Raw genomic sequence first — 27,269 nt, forward strand, 5'->3', positions numbered from 1 at the left:
ATAATTAACGGCTATGTTTTATTTATGTTTGTTTTATGAGAACAAAAAAAAAGAAAATTATTTGGTTTTCAGTAGTTGTAAGTTGAGGTTCTTTCAAAATCGGTAAACGAATTAAATATGTGTTTATTTTCGTATTAAGGTTGTCAAATTTAAGACGAAAAACGAAAATACGGTATATGGACGGACTCTGTATCCACTGACCATTGCCCATGAGTTTGCAACGACTGCATTTAATTTTACTCAGTGTTCTTTCATGAATATTATGCACATTACACGGACTTTGTTTGAAACTAAATATTTTTTCTTTTTTCAATGTTGTATTTGCTCTTATAATCGGAGTGCATTGTCGTCTATTTGCTTAGCGACAGCTTAGGTAGTTTGTTAAATGTACTAATTACTTCAAGTTCTAATTGACCTACAATTTCGCTGCGTACTCGTTCTATCATTTGGAATCCCGCTGAAAATTTATGGAAACAAAACAGGAGAAAACAAGTAGTCCATAACAGAAGTTGGTACTTTGAAATTCTAAATTATGTCTGAAAACACTTTAAAAAAATAACAATTCTCTTTCTTCTTCTCATCCATATCACATAAAACCACACCGGGTCTCTGCGCAAAGGTAGGATTCCAAAACTTCAGAACTAATCTGTAATCTTCCGTTTTGAAATTCATTACTTATTCAATGTGCAGGTAATGTAGACAGAAGATTTTATCGCGATAAAATGGACGATAAAACTCTCTTTTTAGAGACCTCTTGTGAACTATGAAAATTATCTGTAATTTCCATAAGCGGAGCGTATCAACTTTTAGTCTCCTCTAATATTCCCCTGATGATCTAACAACTACGTGATGGGTATATATATTAAATATTCCCTTACTTATAGACTTAAATCATCCGTCCCAGTGTCAGCCTTTGAATCTTGCAAGTCATAGTTAAAAACAAAACTTGGCATGGGTCAACGCCAAGGTTTCAAATAACACTCGTGGATGGCAGACCAAGAGCAGATTATAAAGGGGTCATGCTCCGTAAAAAAAAACTTTTTCACAGATCACAGTCAATATAGTAATTTAAACAGTTCTGATAATATGTTAACTTTAGTTACCAAACGCCCATGATCAGCAATCTTATGCCCTTACTTAGCCGACCAATCATAGGCAGTATTTTCAGCTCAAAAGTCAAAGTAGCATAAAAGGATCAGTCTTTTATCAATTTCATTCGCGTGCGCTTCATTGTTTATTTCGACCAATGGTGCAAAAAGGTACCTTGTGTACTTTAAATTTAACGGTATGTGGTACCATTTTGCACCAATGGAGCGATTTGATATATACCAACAATACAATTTTACATTGAAACCATTCAACCGATATTTCATAGTCCTGAGTAACTGGACCAAATGAGTCTGAGAAAACTGGACATAATGCATGTGCGCAAAGTGTCGTCCCAGATTAGCCTGTGCAGTCTGCACAGGCTAATCAGGGACGACACTTTCCGCCTTAATTGGATTTTTGCTAAGAAGAGACTTCATTTTAACGAAAATGGACTGCACAGGCTGATCTGGGACGACACTTTACGCACAAGCATTATGCCCGGTTTTCTCAGAAATAAATCTGTTAACAGGCTGATTCAGATTATAAATAAAAGTGGGATGCAATCACGTGACAGACAATTTGGCGACGTCCATTCCGAGATTCGTATTTTTCGCCATTGTATGACCTTGAATACCTTTTTTAATGCCGCTCACATTCCAGCCATATAAGCGAGAAAGTGATAAGAACAATAGTAGATTGCAACACTATCTGATTTGAAAAAAGCAATGTATCTAACTCGGCCGAACTACAATTTGATTATTGCCAATGCGCGTGCGTGAGCATTAGGATAAGATGTTTTTAAATACTTTTTATTAAGTTAGTTTTTTTACTTGTAAAAAGCTTTTGTATTTGCTGAATTAATCCCGTATATATCAACCACGCAGCATAATATTAAACCCTCTCCGATTCAGAAGCAAAGTGAAAATGACTATGTGCAAACAGCATAAAACCAGAACAGCCTTGGAGTAACTCGCAATTTGTTCAGGTTTTATGCTGTTTGCTACTCACCAGTATCTAAGTGTTGGAAAGGAAGCCTTACAAACTTGAAGAAGGGCCTTTAATTTAAAAGTAGATTCTAAGGGACTACACATGCTTGAAAATACGTATCTAAGTGGTAAAGGGTCAAACCACTCATAAACGCATTTCAGGCCATGGTATGTTAAGCCTAGCCGATTCGATAAATTATGCAATAATAGAATAGTTACATATTCTCTGTATGAAGTGGGCATTACAACATAAAACAAGCAATAGACGAGTTTTACATTCCCAAGTTGGGGGATGATCACAACGAGGAAATCAGGTTCAGTGAGATTTGCCATCGAGATCTTTCCGCCAAACCGTGCTTTATTATTTAGGAAATCGTTAAATTGTTTGATCATAGAACCACTTTATGAACATATAGTGCATACGTGTAACAAAAATTGTAAGAGTTCACGTGACAATTACGTACTCCACATGGCACCAGACACACTTCGGCGTCGTTTTATTATAATAAATATGATAACGTGATATTATTTCAGTATTTTTCTTTCTCTGCAGCTTGGAACTATAGCGAGAAGAGAGAGAAAAGAAGAGTATACCACTTTTATAAAGATCACATGATGAAACTATTTGAGCCTTGTTTTGGGATAACTGGGCTTAATGCATAAGCGTAAAGTGTTATCCCAGTTTAGCCTGTGCAATCCGCACAGGCTAATCAGGGACGACACTTTCCGCCAAAACATGATTTTCGATACGAAGGGACTTTCTTGAAACTAAATATACCAAAAAATCGTAAAGTGTCGTCCCTGATTAGCCTGTCCAGACTGCACATGCTAATCTCGGACGACACTTTACGTATATGCATTAAGCCCAGTTTTCTCAGAACAAGACCCATATAGTGTATACGTGTAACAAAATTGTAACAGTACATGTTACAATTAAGTATTCCACATGGTACCATGGTAATCAGTGCAGTAACTCAGGTGTCATTGTTTCGACATTGACTTCATGAAATGTGGATAAAATAATAAAATAGACATTTAAGTTTAAGGTAAATAAAACTTCACATAATATAACATAAGATTGATATTAATAAGATCAACATTACATATTTATAAAAAAAGTTTCTAGAGAGCATAAAAGGCGCATGACTGTATAGAATGACAATTAACACTTTCTTGTTGAGTTGTTTGGTATAAATTGTTAAACTTATGTGTTTATCTATGCTTTCTTATTTTATTGTTCTTACTAGTGATCTTTTAATATATTTTGACCGTGCTCTGTGAAAAAGGGGTTTAATGCTCTGTGAAAAAGGGGTTTAATGCATGTGCGTAAAGTGTCGTCCCAGATTAGCCTGTGCCGTCCGCATAGGCTAATCAGGGACGACACTTTCCGCTTTTATGATATTTTTCGTTTAAAGAACGTCTCTCCGTGCTCAAAGTGAGCTTCTGTAATCATCCTATGTCAAGCGTCCAGCATCATTTGGTGTGCGGTATGTGTGTATCGAAATATTTCAGATCGTTACAAATCTAGAGGCCACGTTTTCCATCTCATCTTTATGGAACTTAGTCAGAAAATATTGGACTGATTGAACATTATATAAAGATAGAATTTTAGTCACGTTTTTAAAACTAGGTCACTATGTCAAATCATTGCAAAATCGTGTAACCATTCTTGAGTCCACAATAGTGGTCTAAAACAGTGTATTCCTAAGGGCATAAGGAATATACTGGACTATACATTCCCAGGGTATGACACGCAGAGCGTACGTAAGTGTTAATATAGTATTGTATTGACTGTTACTATCATTAAATACGTATTTATAATATGAAATTTGACTATACTATTATACAAAGTTTGTATTAATATTTAATTATAATTAGCATTGCACCTATCACTCCAATAATTATAAGAATGCGGTACCATATTACTAGAATCAGCCCGGGTATGTTTCCGCGCAAGATGTATGATACGTTGGTGGGATTTACTGCCTCTTTCCCAAAGACCAAGATCTTGTCAGTTATCAGAATGTCCAGTAGATATTTGGACAGCACAGAGAAGACCGGGCCTTTTCATCGCTCCTCGATGATAAGGTTTAACACTGGTCCATGGGAGTGCAATGCGGCTCGAAGCCGGCGCCTCTGCAATGAAAAGAGGTTGCAGTGTAGCAGAATGTTGGCAGCCGTGAAGGGCTCCCGACAACGGTTCCAGAACGATGACATACTCTCCTGCGCCACCGAGTTACAGTGTGTTTCCAATCCGAAGACGCGTCGTGGCTCTGTCAAGCGTCATGGCTCTGTTAAGCGTTATGTCTCTGTCAATCGTCGTGGCTCTGTCAAGCGTCGTGATTCTGTCAAGCGTCGTGGCTCTGTCAAGCGTCGTGGCTCTGTCAAGCGTCGTGGCTCTGTCAAGCGTCTTGGCTATGCCAAACGTCTTGGCTCTGTCAAGCGCCGTGGCTCTGTCAAGCGTCGTGGCTCTGTCAAGCGTCATAGTTCTGTCAAGCGTCGTTGCTCTGCCAAGCGTCGTGGCTCTGTCAAGCGTCATGGCTATGTCAAACATCGTTTTTATGTCAAGCCTTGGCTCTGTCAAGCCTCCTGGCTTGTCAAGCGTCGTGGCTCTGTCAAGCGTCGTAGCTCTGTCAAGCGTCGTGGCTCTGTCAAGCGTCGTAGCTCTATCAATGTTACAGTTCGTTCATGGAAGCATTTTGTCATTTATTTGAGTCGCGTTTTGAGAAAACTGGGCATAATGCATGTGCGTAAAGTGTCGTCCCAGATTAGCCTGTGCAGTCCGCACAGGCTAATCAGGGACGACACTTTCCTCTTTTACGACATTCTTCGTTTAAATGAAGTTTCTTCTTAGCAAAAATCCTATTTAGGCGGAAAGTATCGTCCATGATTAGCCTGTGCGCACTGCACGGCTAATCTAGGACAACACTTGACGCACATGCATTAAGCCCATTTTTCTCAGAACGCGACTCATTTTATGACGAAAGCATTCATGTTCCCATATTGAACCGCGATTGTTTGGAATAATGATTCAAATCGAGCATATTTGTTTTGTAAATATTTCCTTAATTACCATCTCCACGGTATCAGGTTTGGTATGAATCGCATACGTATTACCTATGTATGTGACACCACATTGAAGTCTTGTCTAAGTACATGCTTAAACAGCATAGCAAGCCTAAAGTTAAATGACTTGTGTATGGACTCAAAATGACCGTTTCACAGATTTTGGCATGTATTGTAGTGTATCATTAAATGCTTTATATTAATTAATGTAAACATTTGATCTAAAAAGCTTCTGTTTAAAATCAAGAAAGAAACAAAAAAGTAACCCTCCACTGGGCTAAAAACCACTGACCTCTGACGTTAAAGTCTAATGCTTAGACCACTCGGCCATCCGTTCTCATACAATGAATGATGTATTTTATACTTTATATAAGCAATCCTCGTAGTGTCACAAAATAAATATAACGACAACAACAGAACTCCCCAGATTATTCAGTCGTTTCGCGTTGCAACAATTTAACATTTTCAGGTTTTTAAATCGTCAAAAGATGCATAAAATGTATATTTCAGAACATGGTAAATGCTCAGTATTACTGTTTCCTCACAAAAATCATAACTTAAACGAAAATTTACGAATCTGAAACATTTCTTCTTAATTTTGTCAATTAACTAAAACGTGAAAAAGTCCCTTTAAAATGCATTCCTTAATTACGTTAGTATTAAATAAAATATTGTAGAAATCACTCCTACTGGACATTGTTTTTCAAATCAAAACAACATACGGACGCATCGCTTTTGAGAAACAATATACATGTAGCATAACCCATTTATGCCTAGTGGACTCTCGCATCCATCTAAATTGAATCAATTTATTTCCAAAATTAGGCATGTCTAGTATATTTATTTCTATATTTAGAATACTTCTTACGGAAATTCCATTAAGCAAACAGCGCAGACCCAGATGAGACGCCGCATAATGCGGCGTCTCATATGGTTCTACGCTGTTTGCAAAGGCCTTTTTTCTAGACATAAGGCATAAATGGGTCAAAGTCATGCGACAGCTTAGGGATGCCTTGTACTTTGATTGTTGTTAAACTTATGATAAAGTATTTCCTCGTAAACTAATGATGATCGTGTCGAAACACAAAAAGACATTGACTTTTGCAGTCGTTTCTGTCAAATATCGTTTTATGTTACATATCTGCTTTGCTTCTACTACCGGTATAGCATGTTTTTTAATTTCGAACTTTTAAAGACATTGAAATGATAAAGTTGGTAAGGACATTCAATGTAATGTGAATAGGACTTATCTAACTTTATAGGTCATGTATGGTTTTAGAAGTTGGTTTAATAAACCCAAATCAGTCTGTTAAAACCCAAATGAAGACCGATGCGGAATATCATGTACTTACTTTTGGTCTTATCATGTGTTTTTCAGATACACCGGACTCAGCATGTATTCTTCTACGAGATAAACGAAACTTTTATGAACGTATCTGTTTCAATAATCTACTAGTTTTAAATGAACCGAACAAACTCTTGTCACGTGGTTGAATTAGGTGAGTGGTTATGACATACGACCCATTGTCGCATGACGCGGCTCATAGACCAGCGCTATTATGACAATATTGCATCATTCAAACCAATAGCGCTACTCGAAGGAGCCTGGATGTACATGTGATTGGCATCAATATTTTTTTGTTGCTTACCGGTATATTTCGTGATGTTCCATGCACAATTCTTTGGTATCCTAAATCTGTAAAATCATTTTAACCTCGCTCTGGAAAAATCGGGCTTAATGCATATGCGTTAAGTGTCGTCTCAGATTAGCCTGTGCAGTCCACACCGACTAATCAGGGGCGGCACTGTCCGCTTTCAGACATAGTTAAGTCATTTGGTTCAGATTTAGCTTTGATTTCAAGCGATTCCTATTTCGGATTCAATGTTGAATGAAAGACATGTTGTTGTTTTTTTTTTCAAACCTTTATGTTACATTTAATCGTGACTGTTTTACACCTGTATTTAGTATTTATTCAGATGAGACCATCTCAAGGTGAAAAAAGAATGCTTAACTGCTTCTTGTTAATTGCTTTTGCTCAATAAACATTTGAAAAAAAATGCGTGTCAATTTCGTTGTTGCAGATAACAATCTTGAGAGTAGCGACTGCTTGATTACTTCTTGACATTCACTTTTTGATCTATATGCAATTCGTATTTGTGCTCAAAAAGTGAATGTTGCTGACAACCGCTTTGAAATATTTACATTTAAAACGTTTGAAATACAGAAATTTCGAGAACATCTTTTTATGTAATTAATATAAATTTAAATAACCAGTTATGAATTTAAATGACATGTTCATGATGCAATATTCTGAACGACATTCAACCATGTGCATCGGGAGTTAGAAAAGGATATGGGTATAAACAATATATACATGTATTTATACCATATATTTATACATGTACTCACATTTGTGTTAATAAGACCTTGTAAAACATTGATCTGTCAATACCAAAGAAATCGAAATTAAAAACATCGACCGGTAATTTAAGTTCTTTCAATCGGGAAACTAACAAAGCTAACAATGGGAAACAATCCTTAATGCATGCTTTTAAAGTATACTCCCAGATAACCATGTGCAGTTACCGCTTTTATGGAATGTTTCGTTTAAAGGAAGTCTCCTATAAACGAAAATCTATTCTATGAGGAAAGTGTCGTCCCTGATTAATCTGTGTGGGCTGTACAGGCTAATCCGGGACGACATTTTAAGCACATGCATTATGCCCCGTATTCACAAAACGCGGCTTATATATTAAGTTATAAAGGCAATCAACTAAGCGACAACGGTGCTTACATGTGTTCACATAAAATTAATATTTGTTTGAATAGAACTGAATAGCTTCAACAGATTAACATGACGAAAGAGACTCATTGGTATACAACATCCGTTCAAACTTAATAGTCGATTGGTCGATAACACTTTCGTAGTCTTATAACATATGGAGCGAACACCATAAACTGATATTGAAAACAACATTCGCAAAGTGCGCTTTATTGATAGTATATTTTATGCTAGTATGCAATGCGCACACAGAAAAAGAAACGCCGTTAACATTGAAATATATTGTACGATATATGCCGCGAAATTCCAACGTATGTTTAATTTTGAGAGGTAAAGATACTTTCGCATCTCCTGAACGTACTGTTTGAGATCTCATACATGCGAGAGTGAGTGACAGGTTCCATCAACACTACAGGTCCACAAACTACCGTCACTGCAGCGAGCGTTCCCGGATCGTTCACCTGTAAAACAACGATATGAGCCTCGCTCTGTGAAAGCAGGGCTTAAGGCATGTAGGTAAAGTGTCGTCCCAGATTAGCCTGTGCAGTTCGCGGAGACGACACTTTCCGCCTTGACTTGATTTTCGCTCAGGAATAGATCTTCTTTTAATGAGAAATTCCGTAAAAGCGAAAAGTGTCGTCCCTGATAAGTCTGTGAGAACTGCACAGGCTAATCTGAAATAACTCTTTACGCACATGCATTAAGCCCAGTTTTTGCAGAACGGGGTTTATTTCCATTGATCACCGTTTTCAACAGTATACAAGTCATATCGTGGCGGCCAGTTAACATACACTTTTAATTGGCTAGCTGATGTCCAATTACTTAGTACACATGCTTTTATCAGATCTGTTAACTGGCCTACTTGAATCAGAGGTATGGGGAGAATGGTCGTATATATATGAACACATCACTTGCGAATGTAAATGTTCGTCAAAACATTAAAAAAACAAACAGCAATACAGTTTTGAGATGTTCACTGCTTGCTACTACACTTGTACAGTACAGGTGGCATATGACATAATGTTGAGAAAGGTATAAAAACTTACCACAACTTGGTAGATCTCCTTCTTGTGTTCAGTTTTTATTATGGCGTCAATGCAACCGTTTGTGATGTTGTGATGTTGTACCGTTTTACGTTCTTGCCAAAACGTGACGCCACGAGGAGTTCTACAATGGAAGAATGACGTCATAGACAGAGATACAGTGGGCGGAACGGTTTCTAACACGTTCTGACCCAAATCGTTCAGTTAGCAAAATCTTTAAATCATCAATTTGATTTCTTAGTGACGAGGAATAGTAATGACACACCATGACCGGATTATTTAATAACTATGTTGTGAATACTGCCACCTCCACACAAGAATTGTAAAATGTAAATAAGAATTGTACGTACGCTTCCGTTTGGTCAAGATACACACTCGTGTATCGACTACTCGACCCGAAGACACGATGCTGACGTCCATCTTTTCAAGGTCAAACAAGTAAATTTCCATGACCACTGATCTGTTGTCTGCTTCGTAAAACCTCATGTTTGCATTGCAGGCCACCTTCTGATGAGTATAACGTTTGCAAGTATGACGCACGATATTTTGTTATTTTTGAAAAGTTTACTTAATTGGACTGTTTTGTAATCAAATTAATCATGAACGTATCTTAAGTATCGAATAATTGTCAGGGGGAATGCAACATTTTACAAAAATATGGACGTTTTAAGTGTAGAAAGAATAATTACATAAAAGAAACTCAATAAAAAATATTTGAAAACAAAACTGTAATTAATAGATTATTTATATGAGCCGCGTTCTGGGAAAGACTGGGCTTAACGCATTGCGTGGAGTGTGCAGTCCGCAGAGGCTAATCAGGGACGAAAGTTTGAAATTTCGTTTAAAAGAGACTTTAGTTGAACGAAAAAGTTCAACAAACGTGGAAAGTGTCGTTCCTGATTAGCTTATGCGGACTGCACAGGCTAATCTGGGACGACAATTTACGCACATGAATGAACCCTGCTTTTCACAGAACGGGGCTCATATAGAAGTCATCATTATATGTTGTCGAAATTCATTGAAGCAAATGGGAGCAATACACATACAATTAGCAAAGAGCGAAATAAAAACCGTCGTCTAACAAGTTCTCGGATGGCGCGGTATCCCAGTCTGCCGACATCATACACGAAGACTATGTTGGGCGCGTCCTCTCCCGCACTGCCGGTCACGAACAACGAATCCTGGTGGCCCAGTGGAACATGTCCTGTGGAGACAGACTTTATTGAGGCTACCGGTAATTAAAGAATAAGTGTTAGTGTTCCGAATGATATTGCGGTGTATTTTTACTTGATAACGAAACCATTAATATTTTCTAAAAACAATAATGTGTAACATTAAACATTAAACTAATATAATTGTTATGGTGGTCCGCCGGAAAACGCTTTCTGTGTAGACAGACTTTATTGAGGCTAATTAAAGAATAATTGTTAGTTTTCTTAATGCTATTGCGGTGTATTTTTACTTTATAGCGAGGCCATTGAAATGTTGTTTTTTTTCTGCGCACACAGTCCCCGTTGTTGTTTTATTGAATAATATGTGTAACCTTTGACTAATATAATTGTTCAGTTATATAAAAAGCAAATACGTTTCTCTGAAATATTTCTTTACAACAAAAATAAATATAAATAAGCTGTATGTTATTAAAGTCGCGAATCAAGAGGACTAAAAACATGCGCTGAAAATAACAACTTGAATTTAATAAAATATAATAAATGACGTTAAAATTGAAACGAAATACCCCTAAAAATAAGTAAAATATAATTATATATGAGCCGCACTCTGCGAAAATGGAGTTATGCATGTGCGAAAAGTGTCGTATCAGATCGGTTTGTGAATCTGCACAGGCTTATTACGGACGACACTTTTCGCTTGAATAGAAATTTTCGTTTAAAGGAAGTCTCTTCTAAAGTAAAATCAACTGATTGTTGATAAAAATTATCCGACATTCGTTGTTATTTCATTTCATATCATTTATTCGCCCCGAAAATTCGTCAGTAACAACCAACACTGTTGAATAACAATAGGGTGTTTAAATAGAAACTCGTTACAGGTTCTATCCTAATATATAGTGAAAGTCATTTTCGGCTTGGCTTAATTATTGTGTTGATGTTCTGTTTGTTTGTAAAATCAATGTTAAAAGACTAGCAAAATACAAATAAACATGTATACATACACAATTAAAAATATATATTTCAATATAGAGTTTTTTATTAGTAATGCTTACCTGTGTGCAGACCTTCTACTTTTATTCCGTTGCCCAATTTCATGGCGATCCACTCGTCACCATGACACAACGCGACCTTTCTGCACTGAGCTTTACCCGTCACATTGCGTAGCAACCGTGGAGGGTCGACCTTGATGTTCCAGATTTTGATCTCCTCCTCCTCCTCGCAGACTAAAGAATGTAAAGAGTTAATAATCTCTCTACATGTATATGAGACCATCTTGTTAATCGTTTTACGTTTGATTACAATTGATCACCAATTTATTTTGGTTTCGTTTCTGTATATGACTGTGAATTATTTCATTTTTCATCACACCATTAAACTGTAAATACGGATTTCTCTCGGGCAATATTTGTTTCACCATTATGGCAATATGTGGCATCGATTACGCTTATATAAGGTGATTAAGAAAGTTCAAAACTGTAATAAAATATCCACTCTTACAATGTTTATATGTCAACGAGAGCTTAACTAAGAACGTCAATTTAGTTTCGTAAAAAACAACAAACAGCAACCACCGGTACTTTATAAAGTAACAACAAAGCGTATAATGCACCTGTGATGACGTATTTGCCACATGACGTCATCGTCATCATGTCAATGCCAGACGTGATGTCATTAGCAGACAGGGTAGCTCCTGACCCGACTGAATGCATGCAAATACGGCATAAGACCAGTGGTCGCATGAAGCGGCTCAATTCATAAAGAACTTTTAAGAAATATTGTTCAGTAATTGGCCTTGTAAAAGGGCTGTATACATATAAGTTGTTATGAAATCTAACCGAATGTTTTGATTACTTTGATAAAAAAATATTTTCACTTGAATTAGCTGGTTTTCTTTAGTAATAATGATATTTTACCATCAGGTCTTGTTTATTCAATGATTTTCCATGCCTACCGTATATGTACAATACATGATTGTGTATTCTTGTATTGTCTAAATGTATGTTAATGAAGATGATTCTTGTTCTGGGACAACGTGAGTTAAGTGTCAGCACAGGCTTATGAGGGACGACACTTTCCGCTTTTATGGAATTTGTTTTTAAAAGGAAGTCTCTTCGTAACGCAAATCAAGTTTCGGCGGACTGCACAGGCTAATCTGGGACGACACTGTACGCAGATGCATTAAGAATAGTTTTCTTAGAACGAGTCTTATATGAGTCCGGCTTCCAACCTCATTGTCCTCCAGGCGCCCGAGTAGCTGTGGCACGAACTGATTCGGATCCGTTTGAAGTCCCGTCCGGGAAAGCAGAAGCGCCTCCAGGATGTTCTTGAGCAGGGAAATTCGGATCCATTTGAAGCCCCTTCCGGGAGAGCAAAAGCGCCTCCAGAATGCACGTGATCAGGGGTTTCCCCGGGAACGCCGCTTTGGCCGCCGTGAAGTCGTCTAAGAGCGCCTTGGGAGAGCCGCGAGAAACATGCGTGAATTACATACTTTTAAGACGTGTTTGGCTCATGTTCCAGTGTTAATACAAGACAAAGTGTTTTTGTTTATTTTGACAGTTAAAACATATACTATTATCTTCGGATATTTTTTAACGAAAAGCTAAAAATGTTGCCGAGCAAAGTTTACTTACTTATTTGTTAAGAGCTATATATAATATTCACATAAGAAACTCAAACAATCTAAATTTAAGTGAGACTGCACGATTTTTATATGTGTTAAATTAAAATATATTGATAAAAATATGTTAAAATAACACAAAATAGGCAAGAAAAATTATACATTGAAGACGAATTTCATAAAATGCAGCAAACACAAATTAGCGCCCCGAGCCGATTGCGACGAAGATTTTTCGTACATATTTTCCTACAATAACCGAAGCATTCGTCTTTTTATTAGGATCTGGAGTTAGTGTACGTGTGCCGTATGAATAGATATCGTTGCAGGAAATTAAAATGATCCGTAAAACAACCTTGTGTCTTTGTGTCGCATGAACGAATCTGCACTAAAACTAAATTTAGATTCACATCGTACATGCATGATATACATGCTGGCGAATTCGACTGTACAGACATTTTCCATTTCAGAATTAAATATCTGGCTTATTTCGCATTTTTCGATACATGTTCTTCTTAACTTTTATTCAATTTATATTGAAATATATGTATGATAAGTTTTTTTACACATTTTCTTTAAATTCATAAATATTTGACAAAATCGTGCAGTCTCACTTAAACGTGTATTTAAACAGGTAAAAAAGTCATTTTATCAGCCTACAATTACATCAGGTAACTAAGTCCGCATACAATTGTTACAGTGGTAACAATGACAGTAAACGACAACTAAAACCAATGATAGAGGATAAGGTCGTAACAATTTAAGTGAGTAATTATAACATACGATGGGGCATTTCTTAACCATAAAACTAACTCAAAAGGAAGTGCATGTAACTTAGCAACGCAGAAGTGCACATTGGCGAGACACTCCTTCTTGAGAAGGTCAACGTGACCCGCGTGCAGGCGGTGATAGGGCAGATTGTTTAGAGCCCGGATGTTGTAGTCATCCTCTCCGAAGCGAAGGGGCTGTGACGTTACATAGCGGTCCTCTTCTATTACCTCCTCTTTAGCGTTCGTGTACGGCTTTTTTCTTCCTGGAATAAAACACTTATAAGCTTATTTTAGCATCGTTCTCGGAAAACTTGCCTTAATGCATGTGCTTAAAGTGTCTTCCGGAGTAGCCCTTAAAGTCGGCACCGGCTAATCCGGGACGGCAATATCCGTCTTAACTGGGTTTTTGCTAAGAAGAGACTTCCTTTGAACAAAAAATACCTTAAAACAGAAAGTGTCGTCCCTGATAAGGCTGTGTAGACTGCACAGGCTTATCTGGGACGACACTGTACGCACATGCATTAAGTCCGGTTTTCCTACAGCGAGACTTGTATAAATACTCACGAGCTAGCACATGAATTTGCTAACATGTATATTCGGTGAAAATTTCGATATTACAGGGAGTGAATTAATAAAAACAATATAAATATTCTCTTTTTAGAAATGACTTGCGGCTATTTGAAAATAATGAAACGTTTAAAAACTCATGATAACGATAATGTTCTTCATTATACTGCTATATTGGAGGACCAAAAATTATCAAAGACTCACATAGCAAATTGAGCCTGATTGAAAGATCAACGTATATTTTTATTTGTGCATACTAGTTATTGTGATATTCTTCCTGATATAACGACTACCTGTCCAAACATATCATAGTTATGCTCAATACTACCATTTTCCCAGGCTCCCGCGAAGAAATCAGCAAGGTTGCCATGGAGACGCTTGTTCTTCGCTTCGTCTGCGCAGTAGAGCCCGTGCGCACTTTCCGTAAATTGACGGTGGTACCAGTTCAGAACGCACGCACCGTCTGAACCGCGCTCAACTACGGTGAATAAAAACAACAACACATCTGTTAATTATAGACAATCACAGAGCATTGAAACAAATACGCGCAGTGTAAATGAAGTACATGTGCTCTTTAAATGCCTTGACTTATTGCATGCAGAATGTAGCTAATTTACCACTGATATTAATTTCATAAAAAATCACTTAAAGAACATTGAAGTAAGTGTTACTCAGCTGAAAAAAATCTGCAAGCATCAAGGTGAAGCGAACCTATGATCACAAGTTCTTAAGGCAGACGTTCAACCGTAATTTTAATAATATGCGACGTTGATAATGCATTGGACATCACTGTCTTCTCAACAGCTCGACGTTCGTAAAACATTAAATTCAAACGAGAAAATACCAGATGGTTCAATATCGATATATTGGTCGATGTCCGTCCGTATTAGCACGAGAATTAGAGGGGGCAGTCTGCGCATGGGCGATGTCCAGTAGGTGAGGACGTCATTCAATACGTCATCATCACAAGACAACACGTCATCAAGCTCCGTCTCGGTGATTCCGTTATTTGCTGCAGTAAATATCCATGTTGATCTGAATTTTTGCTAAAAAGAACTTTCTTTAGCATGTAGATAAATAATTGAACATTGTTCTTGGAAAGCTGGTCTTAATTAGCATGTGCGGTCCGGAAAGGCTAAACAGGAAAGACATTTTGCGCTTTTATTCGGTTAGTATAAAATTTCTTCTAAACGAAAATCCAGTTAAGGCAGAATCTAGTGCATTAAGCCCACTAATAATAACGCAGCAAAGCAAACATTTAATGACACTATAGAATTTCTACCGTCTGAATGAATCTAATACATAATATATTTACACGTTAAATATGTATTACTTAGTATACAAATCGAAGACAATATTGCGATTGCAGTGGCTTATAATCACCAAGTTGAAGGGCGACGTCTTATGAACCCCGTGGAAATATAGGTACTGTCTCCAACCGAACAATGAGAATGAATGGTCTTTATCGGCCCGATTTAGTGTCAAAATTCTTTGCTCATTTAAATTTTCTGCACGGATTTTCCTCATTTTCCAGTTATTAAACCTTTCCAGAGCTGCGTGCACTCACCTTTAATAATAATACAATTTGGACATCAACATAATTTTTACTGTTTTAAACAGTAAATTCTCAGTTTTAAATCAATGTTATATCCCTATAAGCCACATGACAGCATAAATAAATTACTAAATCAATAATAATAATAATAATAATAATAAAATAACTGTAAATAGACAGGCTACTGACAACTGAATATTAATGTAGGTTCGTGTGTTGCTCTTTATCACTCATAACAAGGTTTAAAATGTACAGCCGGGAGTACTTCTATGAATAAACATCCCCCTTACATAGTATTTTATCTTTATACTAGTACGCCTGTTGCCTTTATAAATGTTCCGCTACCTTGAGGGCCGGAAACGTCTCGTATTTCTCCTTCGGAAGTGATGACACGATAATCTTACAGTGAGGCGGCAGGGAGGCCGGAAGCCACATCAAAGAGCGGCCATTGTGAGAGGTGTCCAGCTGGTCAAGCGAGTCCAAGATGACCACGAGTGGGCACTCTGCCGTGCCGTGCTTTAAGAGCAGATTTAACTTGACTTTTAGGAGGTCAACGGTCTGAAAAAGAGAAACTATTGTCCAGAATTCACATGACAATTTATCTTTGCACGAGGCAAAACAAGAAAGGAGTGTTTTAAAGAAAATAGCATGGTACCCGATATACATTTGTGTCGTGTTCTGAGAAATGCATATGCGTAAAGTGTCGTCCGAGATTAGCCTGTGCAATCCACACAGGCTAATCAGGGACGATGCTTTCCGCCTTAACTGGATTGACGTGTAGAAGAGACTTTCTTTATACGAAAAAAAACATAAAAGCGGAAAGTGTCGCCCCTAATAAGCCTGTGCGGACTGCACAGGCTAATCTGGGACGACACTTTACGCACATGCATTATGCCCAGTTTTCTCAGAACACGACTCCTATGAGTCCCGCCCTGGGAAAACTGGGCTTAATGCATGTGCTGTCTCTTGGTAGCATGTGCAGTCCGCAGAGGCTAATCAGGAAAGACACTTTCCGCCTTATCTGAATTTGCGTGTGAAATAGACTTCCTTTATACGAAAAATTCCATAATACCGTACTGAATTCTACTGAATTCTATAATATCGTACTGCATAGGCTAATATGGAACGCACACGCATTTATCCCTTTTTCCCAGAACGAGGCTCATATGCATCTTGAAAGGAAATAACCTGGGACTGGCATTCTACAATATTTAAGACTGTACGACCAGATTTATAATGGAAGCATTACTATGACAAAGAAGACAAATTTTAAGAAAAACATAACGAGCAAAAAATAATAAGAACAAGAGCACCGCATAACGGGTGCCAACGCTCGGCTGCGGGTGCACTTTGAATAAATGAAAGCTTTTCAGATTTTTTTTAAGATCACAGTGACCTTGACCTTTGACATAGTGACCCAAATATGTGTGTGGCATGTAGAACCCATCAAGGGGCAACTACATATAAAGTTTCAAAGTTGTAGGTGAAGCACTTTGATGTTAGAGCCAATGTTCAAAACTTTGACATAATGTTAAGGATTTAGCTAGACCCGGACGACACGACAAGACACGACGACGGACACGACACGACGAGCTGGCTATGAAAAAACCTCGAGTTTTCTCCGAAAACAGCCGAGCTAAAAATAAGAAAAGGGTGAGATGCTATGATGATGATGATGATGATGATGATGATGATGATGATGATGATGATCATGATCATGATGATGATGATGATGATGATGATGATGATGATGATGATGATGATGATGATGATCATGATCATGATGATGATGATGATGATGATGATGATCATGATCATGATGATGATGATGATGATGATGATATTGACGACGACGACGATGATGATGATGGTGAGGATGATGATGATGATGATGATGATGATGATGATGATGATGATGATGATTATGATGATGATGATGGTGATGATGATGATAATGATGATGCTAATAATGATGCTGATGAAAATGATGATGATGATGACGATGATGATGATAATGATAATGACACACGTACCAGGCCGGTTCGTGGGCTTTGATTCCCCAGCATACTCAGTTGTTGCACCACACTCTGTAGCAGAGACAGTACGGAAGAACTCTCCACTGTTGTACCGAGAAACCTGCAGCCCAGAGAAATATGCGTCATGTGATGTGTGTTGACGTTTCAGGTACATAATAATAATGAAGCCTTGCTCTGTGAAACTATGCTAAATGCATGTGCGTAAAGTGTAGGCTCAGATTAACCTGTGTGTGAGAAACTGGGCTTAATGTATGTGCGTAAAGTGTAGGACCAGATTAACCTGTGTGTGAGAAACTGGGCTTAGTGCATGTGCGTAAAGTGTAGGACCAGATTAACATGTGTGTGAGAAACTGGGCTAAATGCATGTGCGTAAAGTGTAGGACCAGATTAACCTGTGTGTGAGAAACTGGGCTAAATGCATGTGCGTAAAGTGTAGGCTCAGATTAACCTGTGTGTGAGAAACTGGGCTAAATGCATGTGCGTAAAGTGTAGGCCCAGATTAACCTGTGTGTGAGAAACTGGGCTCAATGCATGTGCGTAAAGTGTAGGACCAGATTAACCTGTGTGTGAGAAACTAGGCTTAATGCATGTGCGTAAAGTGTAGGCTCAGATTAACCTGTGTGTGAGAAACTGGGCTTAATGCATGTGTGTAAAGTGTAGGCCCAGATTAACCTGTGTGTGAGAAACTAGGCTTAATGCATGTGCGTAAAGTGTAGGCTCAGATTAACCTGTGTGTGAGAAACTGGGCTTAATGCATGTGCGTAAAGTGTAGGCTCAGATTAACCTGTGTGTGAGAAACTAGGCTAAATGCATGTGCGTAAAGTGTAGGCTCAGATTAACCTGTGTGTGAGAAACTGGGCTTAATGTATGTGCGTAAAGTGTAGGACCAGATTAACCTGTGTGTGAGAAACTGGGCTTAGTGCATGTGCGTAAAGTGTAGGACCAGATTAACCTGTGTGTGAGAAACTGGGCTAAATGCATGTGCGTAAAGTGTAGGACCAGATTAACCTGTGTGTGAGAAACTGGGCTAAATGCATGTGCGTAAAGTGTAGGCTCAGATTAACCTGTGTGTTAGAAACTAGGCTTAATGCATGTGCGTAAAGTGTAGGACCAGATTAATCTGTGTGTGAGAAACTGGGCTAAATGCATGTGCGTAAAGTGTAGGACCAGATTAATCTGTGTGTGAGAAACTGGGCTAAATGCATGTGCGTAAAGTGTAGGCTCAGATTAACCTGTGTGTGAGAAACTAGGCTTAATGCATGTGTGTAAAGTGTAGGCCCAGATTAACCTGTGTGTGAGAAACTGGGCTAAATGCATGTGCGTAAAGTGTAGGCTCAGATTAACCTGTGTGTGAGAAACTGGGCTAAATGCATGTGCGTAAAGTGTAGGACCAGATTAACCTGTGTGTGAGAAACTGGGCTAAATGCATGTGCGTAAAGTGTAGGCTCAGATTAACCTGTGTGTTAGAAACTAGGCTTAATGCATGTGCGTAAAGTGTAGGACCAGATTAATCTGTGTGTGAGAAACTGGGCTAAATGCATGTGCGTAAAGTGTAGGACCAGATTAATCTGTGTGTGAGAAACTGGGCTAAATGCATGTGCGTAAAGTGTAGGCTCAGATTAACCTGTGTGTGAGAAACTAGGCTTAATGCATGTGTGTAAAGTGTAGGCCCAGATTAACCTGTGTGTGAGAAACTGGGCTAAATGCATGTGCGTAAAGTGTAGGCTCAGATTAACCTGTGTGTGAGAAACTGGGCTTAATGCATGTGCGTAAAGTGTAGGACCAGATTAACCTGTGTGTTAGAAACTGGGCTTAATGCATGTGCGTAAAGTGTAGGCTCAGATTAACCTGTGTGGACTGCTCAGGCTACTCAGGGACGACACTTTCCGCGGTCTCTGAAATTTTTTGTTTACAATAAAACTCTTACAAAAATCTGCTCCACGCGGAAAGTGTCTTCGCTGCCGACTGCACAGGCTTATCTGGGAAGGCACTCTACGCACATGATTTAAGCCTCGTTTTTCCAGAACAAGCCGAAATATATGAATAATGCGTTTGCGTGTAAATGGTAGCAAAATGACGTTATTTCTTATGATAAAGAGGACATCAAAATACACTGCTAACGGACTACACAAAATTGATAACTCGCGTTTATTTAGTTTCTGCGACCACACTTAATTCGTGGACTTATCATAGCAAAAAATATTATTCAAGCCTCAGGCAAGAACGGGCCTCCTAAACTTCGAAATACACAAACACGTTAACTAATGAACACTTGATCGATTTTTATTTATAAAGGTCTTACAAAACTACGAAAAAAAGTCTATTCGATAAATTTGTCTCTTTCGCAACTTATTAATGACATTGGTAAATTTACTAGTTCCAATACTGCTATATCGGTAGTTCATATAGGAAACCTTATTTTAAACAGTTTAAAACAATTACTGCATTTTCCATCATCCATCGTCTCATTCGCGCGCGAGTGCGTGCGTGCGTAAGTTTTTTTTTCAATGAATCTTTACACCCTCCAGTCCGACGGCACTCAAGATATGCTCAAATCGACATGGCATCAGTTACCTTAACACGAGCTTAGGCGTCTTGGCCAGCCAGATCTTGCTGATTTTTTTCCGACAACGCCAGGATGGAATTTCCCGAACCTCTATTTCCGTGCACCACGAGCGGGGCCGTTGTCGATTCGTCCATCAAGAAGGATTTGATCCGCTGTAAGAGAAGAATGCACAGTGGCAACAAATGGGGCTCGTGCTGAGAAAACAGGGCTTTATGCATGTGTTGTCCCATATTTGCCTGTGCAGTCCCAACAAACTAATTACACTTTGATTCTCGTTTTAAAGAGAACCATTTTTAATGAAAAATTCAACAGCGGGAAATGCCGTCCGTGATTAGCCTGTACGGACTCCACAGGCTAAATTGAGAATAACATTTCCGCACATGCATTAAGCCCTGTTTTCCCAGAGCGAGGCTCAAATCTTAAGTCATTGATAACTTGCACACGTTTTGTCTTAGCTTCATGTTTAACAATAATAATCGAACATCCACATACTATTAACACAAATAGTATATTAAAGTCCTAATACAGAAAAGACCTTACACAAGTAGCCACCAATTGATTATACTCTACAACTGCTTATTAAGATAAACATTCAGTTCGCCGTGGCGTTATGGATAAGGTGTTCGCCTAGAGATTGGGAGGTCACTGGATCGACCCCCACTCGGGGAGCGTTCTCTAGATCTTTCCCAAAGACACCAAGTACTAATTATATACTCAGGAAACGGACTCGAGAGCGTTTCTGTAAGCCTGAGACTTTCGATGCAATCGAGCTAAAATAAATATGTTAAATCTAAGATAAACATTTGTGCCAATTTATTTCCGACTACCGCTCTGTCTTGGACAGTTGGAGGATCCTTGATTGAAAACCCGAACATACTCAAAGTGTTGTATACAGATTTGAATACGATAGAGCATTACACAATTAGGTGTAGCAAACTAGTAACAGAGAAATCGCTCATGATTCTCCAAATTGATAGCGTTGGAATGTTGAGCGCGCGTACATCCAGAATCTCGGTACGTCTATGGAACACCGCGCACAACCGAATATGCTGCAAAATTCCTCGGTGGGTCGGACGTGCAGAAGCTTTCGATTCCAAATAGCTTGCGCCAGGTACTTCAGGTGCTCTTAGCATGTGTCGGGCTAGATACATGCGGCGCAAACCGGATGTGCTTAATACCTTTCACAATTATTGAATTACATTTGAACATTCATATAAAACACAATCAATCGTGGCATTTAAATTGGTAAAGAAGTTATTGTCTTGACGTTAATTTCATTGACTTGAAGGTGTACATGTTTAGTAGCGATATTTGTTTACTCGTCCGCATATACAATCCAATTGTGGAAAACACTGTTACTGTTACTTTTATTAAAGGTACGCATAAGCGTTTGATTGTCTGCACATGGAAAAGAGCGTCCGTAGCTGCTCTCGTACGCTTGTGAAAGCCAAACGCGGGGAATAAGGGGCTATTGTCGTCTAAAATCGTAATTGTAATTGAGTGTAACCCTTTCCTGCTCAGAAGCAGAGTGTAAAAGGGTTCAGCGAATGTATGGCCGACCAGTCTTTGGGCTCAGAAGCAGAGTGTAAAAGGGTTCAGCGAATGTATGGCCGACCAGTCTTTGGGCTCAGAAGCAGAGTGTAAAAGTTGTTCAGCGAATGTATGGCCGACCAGTCTTTGGGCTCAGAAGCAGAGTGTAAAAGGGTTCAGCGAATGTATGGCCGACCAGTCTTTGGGCTCAGAAGCAGAGTATAAAAGGGTTCAGCGAATGTATGGCCAACCAGTCTTTGGGCTCAGAAGCAGAGTGTAAAAGGGTTCAGCGAATGTATGGTCGACCAATCTTTGGGCTCAGAAGCAGAGTATAAAAGGGTTCAGCGAATGTATGGCCGACCAGTCTTTGGGCTCAGAAGCAGAGTGTAAAAGGGTTCAGCGAATGTATGGCCGACCAGTCTTTGGGCTCAGAAGCAGAGTGTAAAAGGGTTCAGCGAATGTATGGCCGACCAGTCTTTGGGCTCAGAAGCAGAGTGTAAAAGGGTTCAGCGAATGTATGGCCGACCAGTCTTAAGGCTCAGAAGCAGTGTGTAAAAGGGTTCAGCGAATGTATGGCCGACCAGTCTTTGGGCTCAGAAGCAGAGTGTAAAAGGGTTCAGCGAATGTATGGCCGACCAGTCTTTGGGCTCAGAAGCAGAGTGTAAAAGGGTTCAGCGAATGTATGGCCGACCAGTCTTTGGGCTCAGAAGCAGAGTGTAAAAGGGTTCAGCGAATGTATGGCCGACCAGTCTTTGGGCTCCCGACATACTTTCCCGGCCGACCCAGTGCAAGATCTGGAAGATGTGGAAGATCTGGTCGGAATGCATGCGCCGCTCCATCCGGTGCTCCTTGAGTTCCCGCAACCTCCGCCTTCTCCTGCGCACCCCGATAGAACGAACCACGTGACTTCAAACACTAGGTTAGCACGTGACTATGCGTGACGGAATGAACCACATGACAACACACACCTCGTGAGCAAGTGACTATACGTGAACAAATTATAATACTGCCAACTTTTAAAGCATGTTTTTGGCCTTTCATATTCCTGTTCCAAGCATGGTATAATTTTAAAGATCTGTATTTCGTCTTGAAAAAAATGCAATAAAAAGGCATGTCCTACGAATGCAGACACGATAAAAACATTGTTTTTACAAAATATTGCTCCACAAAAGCCCCATACAACAGAAAACACACTCTATAAATAATATTTTAAGTTAGAATGCAATTGATGTCATCAAAATTCTCCAGACACATATATGATATAGGAAATAGCAACATATTACAGGTCTAAGATTTTAAAATGTCTTTTATGCAAGAAGAGACAAAAACTCTTAAGAAATTACGCACTACGAAGAGACACTCGATTTTTTAGTTGAATGTAACCTAAGATGGCGGCGTTTGACAACGCATTAAGTATACGAACATAAAACATACATTTCAGTAAAGAATATAAAACTTAAAATGTCATGCCAAGGTAAATATGTGTTTCTTTCATGCGATTATCTTAAATAAATATACATTTATGATGGTCTTATTCATACAATTTCAATTTCTGAAACAAAATTAATCGGAAATTGTACATTTTGTCAAGACAGATCATTAAAGTATTTCCCTAACCTAATTCTTCATTACAATAGGCCCTTACCATAGATGTGACAGTTGGCACGTCCGACCTCTACGAGGACTGCAGCTTGACTACCCCGAATAATGTCAATCCTCGGATAAAGTCCGAGTCAATCCAACTGTGAGGTTACAACGCACCAACTATTAGTGGAAATCTACTTTCCACTACACTCCCTCCCACTTTCTCTTGAAGGATTCGTTTATGTCCTTCTAATTTTCTTTCCAGCCTTAGACTGAATAAGTATTCGGTTTCATCGTTGTGAATCCTGTCTTAATCTGGACAGAATAAATGTTAACTCAGACTGAAATTACTCACATCTGAAGTTGTCTTTTATCTAGTCTCAAAACAATTAAGTTTTGTCTCCATCCTGTCTTAATCTGGACAGAATAAATGTAAAATCAGACTAAAATTATAAATGTAAAATCAAATAAAATGATCTCTTTAAACTAGCCTTTTGGGGAGGTGTATTCTATAAAAACATGTTACTTCTTCTACACTACATCCTCCTTCCCACCCAAAAAGAAGGAAGGCCCCTAAACCTTAATGCTATGTAAATGTCTTGCATTGGTGTTAGCATCATTTCCTCCTGGATCCCAAATTCTTGAACCTTGCATGTCTGTTTTACTCTGCGATTTACTCTGCCTGTACAGCAAATGTTCACTCGTGGAACCCAAGTCAACCTCCCCGCTCTGGGAGGACCTCGGCTGTTCTCTATTTATCTCTGGTTTCTCTTCCAAAGATGCTGATCTTCCGTGCAAATCACCACCCCGCAAACCCACGTCATCCTGCTTAAAGGACCGCGGCTGTTTACCCCGTAAACCCACGTCATCCTGCTTAAAGGACCGCGGCTGTTTACTTTTGAAACCCACGTCATCCTCCCTCAAGGACCGCGGCTGTTTACTTTTGAAACCCACGTCATCCTCCCTCAAGGACCGCGGCTGTTTACTTTGGAAACCCACGTCATCCTCTTTCAAGGACCGCGGCTGTTTACTTTGGAAACCCACGTCATCCTCCTTTAAGGACCGCGGCTGTTTACCCTGGAAACCCACGTCATCCTCCTTTAAGGACCGTGGCTGTTTACCTTGGAAACCCACGTCATCCTCCTTTAAGGACCGTGGCTGTTTACTTTGGAAACCCACGTCATCCTTCTTAAAAGACCGCGGCTGTTTACTTGGTAAACCCACGTCATCCTCCTGAAAGGACCGCGGCTGTTTACTTTGTAAACCCACGTCATCCTCCTTAAAGGACCGTGGCTGTTTACCACTTGCACTGACCAAAAATGCTTTGCAGCCTTTCACATCAGTTCTATACAGGTTACAGTAATCTATCAAGTTTTTTGAGCCTAGTTCGACCTGGGACCAGCCTTGGCTCTCTAACTGGACCCTTTTGAGTTTAAAATCTCCTGTTTATAAGGACAATTTGAAACAAAATGACCCGTTTCGTCACATGCAAAGCATTTCCGTTCATTTAACCTAGATGGTGTCCTGTTGTTTCTCCATGGCCTTTTTTGACCTACAGCTAATTCATTGAGTTGTTCTTTTATTTTAATTAATTCTTTCTGCAATGTGCTTAAGTCAGTAATAGATTCTTTGTCTGAATGTGATTGTACAGAACATATGTAAGCATTTGTGTCATTATAGTCTATAGCTGTTTGTGTAACTTTAGTACGACAACCTAACATAGCACCCTTAGAGTGCTGAAACAGCCTAATATCATTCATGGCGGCTTCAATAGTATGATGTCTTTTCATAAAAGTGTTATGTCCAGCATCAATATCTATTAAGCCTTGACAAAATCTATCAATGGCTTGCTGATTACAGAAGGATTCCGGTAAGTCACGGAAAGCTTCAGAAGCAAGGGCTTGTACTCGATCTCCCCAGTCCTCCATTGTTTCGCCTTTCTTTTGTATCGCTGTGGCAAATTTAGCTTGAGCAGATTCCGCAAGCTCAGCGCCAAACCTCCCTTCCAGCTTATTTAACAAAATTCTATATGGCACTTCAGGATTTCTTTTCATTATTCGGGCGCAATAATCCAGTGCTGTCCCTGACAGACAGTGCAATAGGCACATCTTGCATTCTTCTGCAGTCCACCCAAAAGACCGTGCGTACTGCTCGAACTTCATGTGAAATGATTGCCACCGTGATTTGCCATCATACACCAGATTCTTGGGAATATCCCGCAAAGCCGATCTCGAAAATGGCTGCCCTCTTTGAAACGGAGTCCCGTCGCTGCCAAGTACTGGTTGAGGTGGCTTACTAGCTGGCAGATTATTTGAGTAGGCACTAGCACTACTCGTTCTGTGAAGAATCGGTTGATCCTCCTCTTCTGATGACACACCCCTTCCTGTGACAGTGTGGTGTGTAACCTTCTTCCTGTACACCTTATCTCGTGCATTCTTTCTCTTTGGAATTCCGGATGAGGATTCCAAATCATCGTCGCTATCCTCACGGCGGCGAAGATTGTCTTTAACAAAGTGCAGTTGTTGTTGCGCATTTGTTAAAAACTCGCTAAATGCGCTGCAGTCACCTTGTTTTTTGGCTGCAACTAGTTTTTTAGCAGTCGATAGGACCTCCTGGACGTCTTCCCACTGTGCTATTTCTGAAACCAACTTCTCTGAGGCATCACCATCCGCTTGTTTCTCGACTTTAGGTGATTCTGGTATGGGGCCCATAATTTTCTTAGGAATAGCGCCTAACGTTATATTAGGCGATTGTTGGGATCGATCTTTCCCCAGCTGCCTGTTGGGTGTAAAATCTAACAACTGTGTCAGACTTTCTGAAAGTGATTGACGCGTCAATGTTTGGAACGATTCTGCCGTTAAGTTCCCAAACCTGTTTCTGACATCAACAATAGTCGATGCCAGTCTACTGCTAATACCCGGGATTGATCTTAATTCTTCTTCTGTCAAACAATTAACAGGCTGCTTTATACAGGCCATGTTGGCAAGAAACTATTTAATCCAGAAGTATTCGATGACAAATACAACTAAAATAAATATGAAGATGTTTCCTCCAATATGTGTAAATTTAAATACACAAGATATGGGCTGCACTAGTTGTCATAATCAAGAGTATTTTTTATAAATACATTTGAAATATACTTACAACAAGGGACGGTAGCCAAGCTGCGTAGGTCACACTTTCTTTTATACTTCCCCGCCCACTGTCAACAATGGACTCGTCCAAGTTCCGATATTGCTGTAATTGGGCTTAAATAATGTATAAACAGGAAGAATAACCTCTGTTGGTCATAATTCATAAAGAACCACTACCAACACAAAAAAACTGTGACCCACTAGAGGCAAAACACACCAACTAGTCGTATGGTTTGGCCAAACAAAATTCCAGAAATAGGTGGTTATCAAAAACGGCGGGAAAAATTACCCACAGAAAATACTCAAATTCTGATAAATTCTGTTTTGGAATGGGTTTAAAAAACCACCGCTGCCACCAATAAAGTATTTCCCTAACCTAATTCTTCATTACAATAGGCCCTTACCATAGATGTGACAGTTGGCACGTCCGACCTCTACGAGGACTGCAGCTTGACTACCCCGAATAATGTCAATCCTGGGATAAAGTCCGAGTCAATCCAACTGTGAGGTTACAACGCACCAACTATTAGTGGAAATCTACTTTCCACTACATCATTAAAGATGAATGAGTTGCTCCCCTTCTTTAAATATCGTTCGGTCATTTAGAAATTTACATAATATTGATGATTTTGTTTACATTTATCAATGCGCTGAAAGCAAAGAAGTTGTAAGTCATTGCATAATCTGAGACGCGACTCATTTTTCAAAATCAGGGTATAACTTTTTTAATACAATATTGAAATAAACACAACCCATTCAAATTTGGAAAAAGTG

The 27,269-nt window shown here is 39.1% G+C and overlaps 1 protein-coding gene and 1 long non-coding RNA gene across 2 annotated transcripts; both read right to left on the reverse strand.

The window, feature by feature from the left end:
* Window positions 1-8,180: 8,180 nt before the first annotated feature.
* Window positions 8,181-12,639, reverse strand: LOC127864266 (uncharacterized). The gene is made up of 5 exons (XR_008041660.1): window positions 12,367-12,639; window positions 11,192-11,362; window positions 9,318-10,171; window positions 8,971-9,091; window positions 8,181-8,385 (listed from the first exon to the last, which is right to left on the reverse strand). It is a non-coding gene; the product is annotated as an uncharacterized LOC127864266 (long non-coding RNA).
* Window positions 12,640-22,448: 9,809 nt separating this feature from the next.
* Window positions 22,449-27,041, reverse strand: LOC127865022 (uncharacterized). Its single transcript, XM_052404885.1, has 4 exons — window positions 26,900-27,041; window positions 25,510-26,609; window positions 23,457-23,519; window positions 22,449-22,653 (listed from the first exon to the last, which is right to left on the reverse strand). Exons 2-4 carry the CDS (start codon window positions 26,337-26,339, stop codon window positions 22,449-22,451), a joined length of 1,098 nt encoding a protein of 365 aa, XP_052260845.1. The 5' UTR covers window positions 26,340-26,609; window positions 26,900-27,041.
* Between the last annotated feature and the right edge of the window lie 228 nt (window positions 27,042-27,269).

Source organism: Dreissena polymorpha, chromosome 1, assembly GCF_020536995.1.
Source record: "Dreissena polymorpha isolate Duluth1 chromosome 1, UMN_Dpol_1.0, whole genome shotgun sequence".
Lineage (NCBI taxonomy): Eukaryota > Metazoa > Mollusca > Bivalvia > Myida > Dreissenidae > Dreissena > Dreissena polymorpha.

Excerpts from the sequence above, each read along its gene's own strand:
- LOC127865022 (XM_052404885.1), bottom strand. The coding sequence starts at position 26,339 with ATGGCCTGTATAAAGCAGCCTGTTAATTGTTTGACAGAAGAAGAATTA. Across the intron at positions 23,520-25,509 it reads TTTCACATGAAGTTCGAGCA|TTGGATTGACTCGGACTTTA; the intron begins GTACGCACGGTC and ends GTAACCTCACAG. Across the intron at positions 22,654-23,456 it reads GTAGTCAAGCTGCAGTCCTC|GAGAAGGCGGAGGTTGCGGG; the intron begins GTAGAGGTCGGA and ends CGGGGTGCGCAG.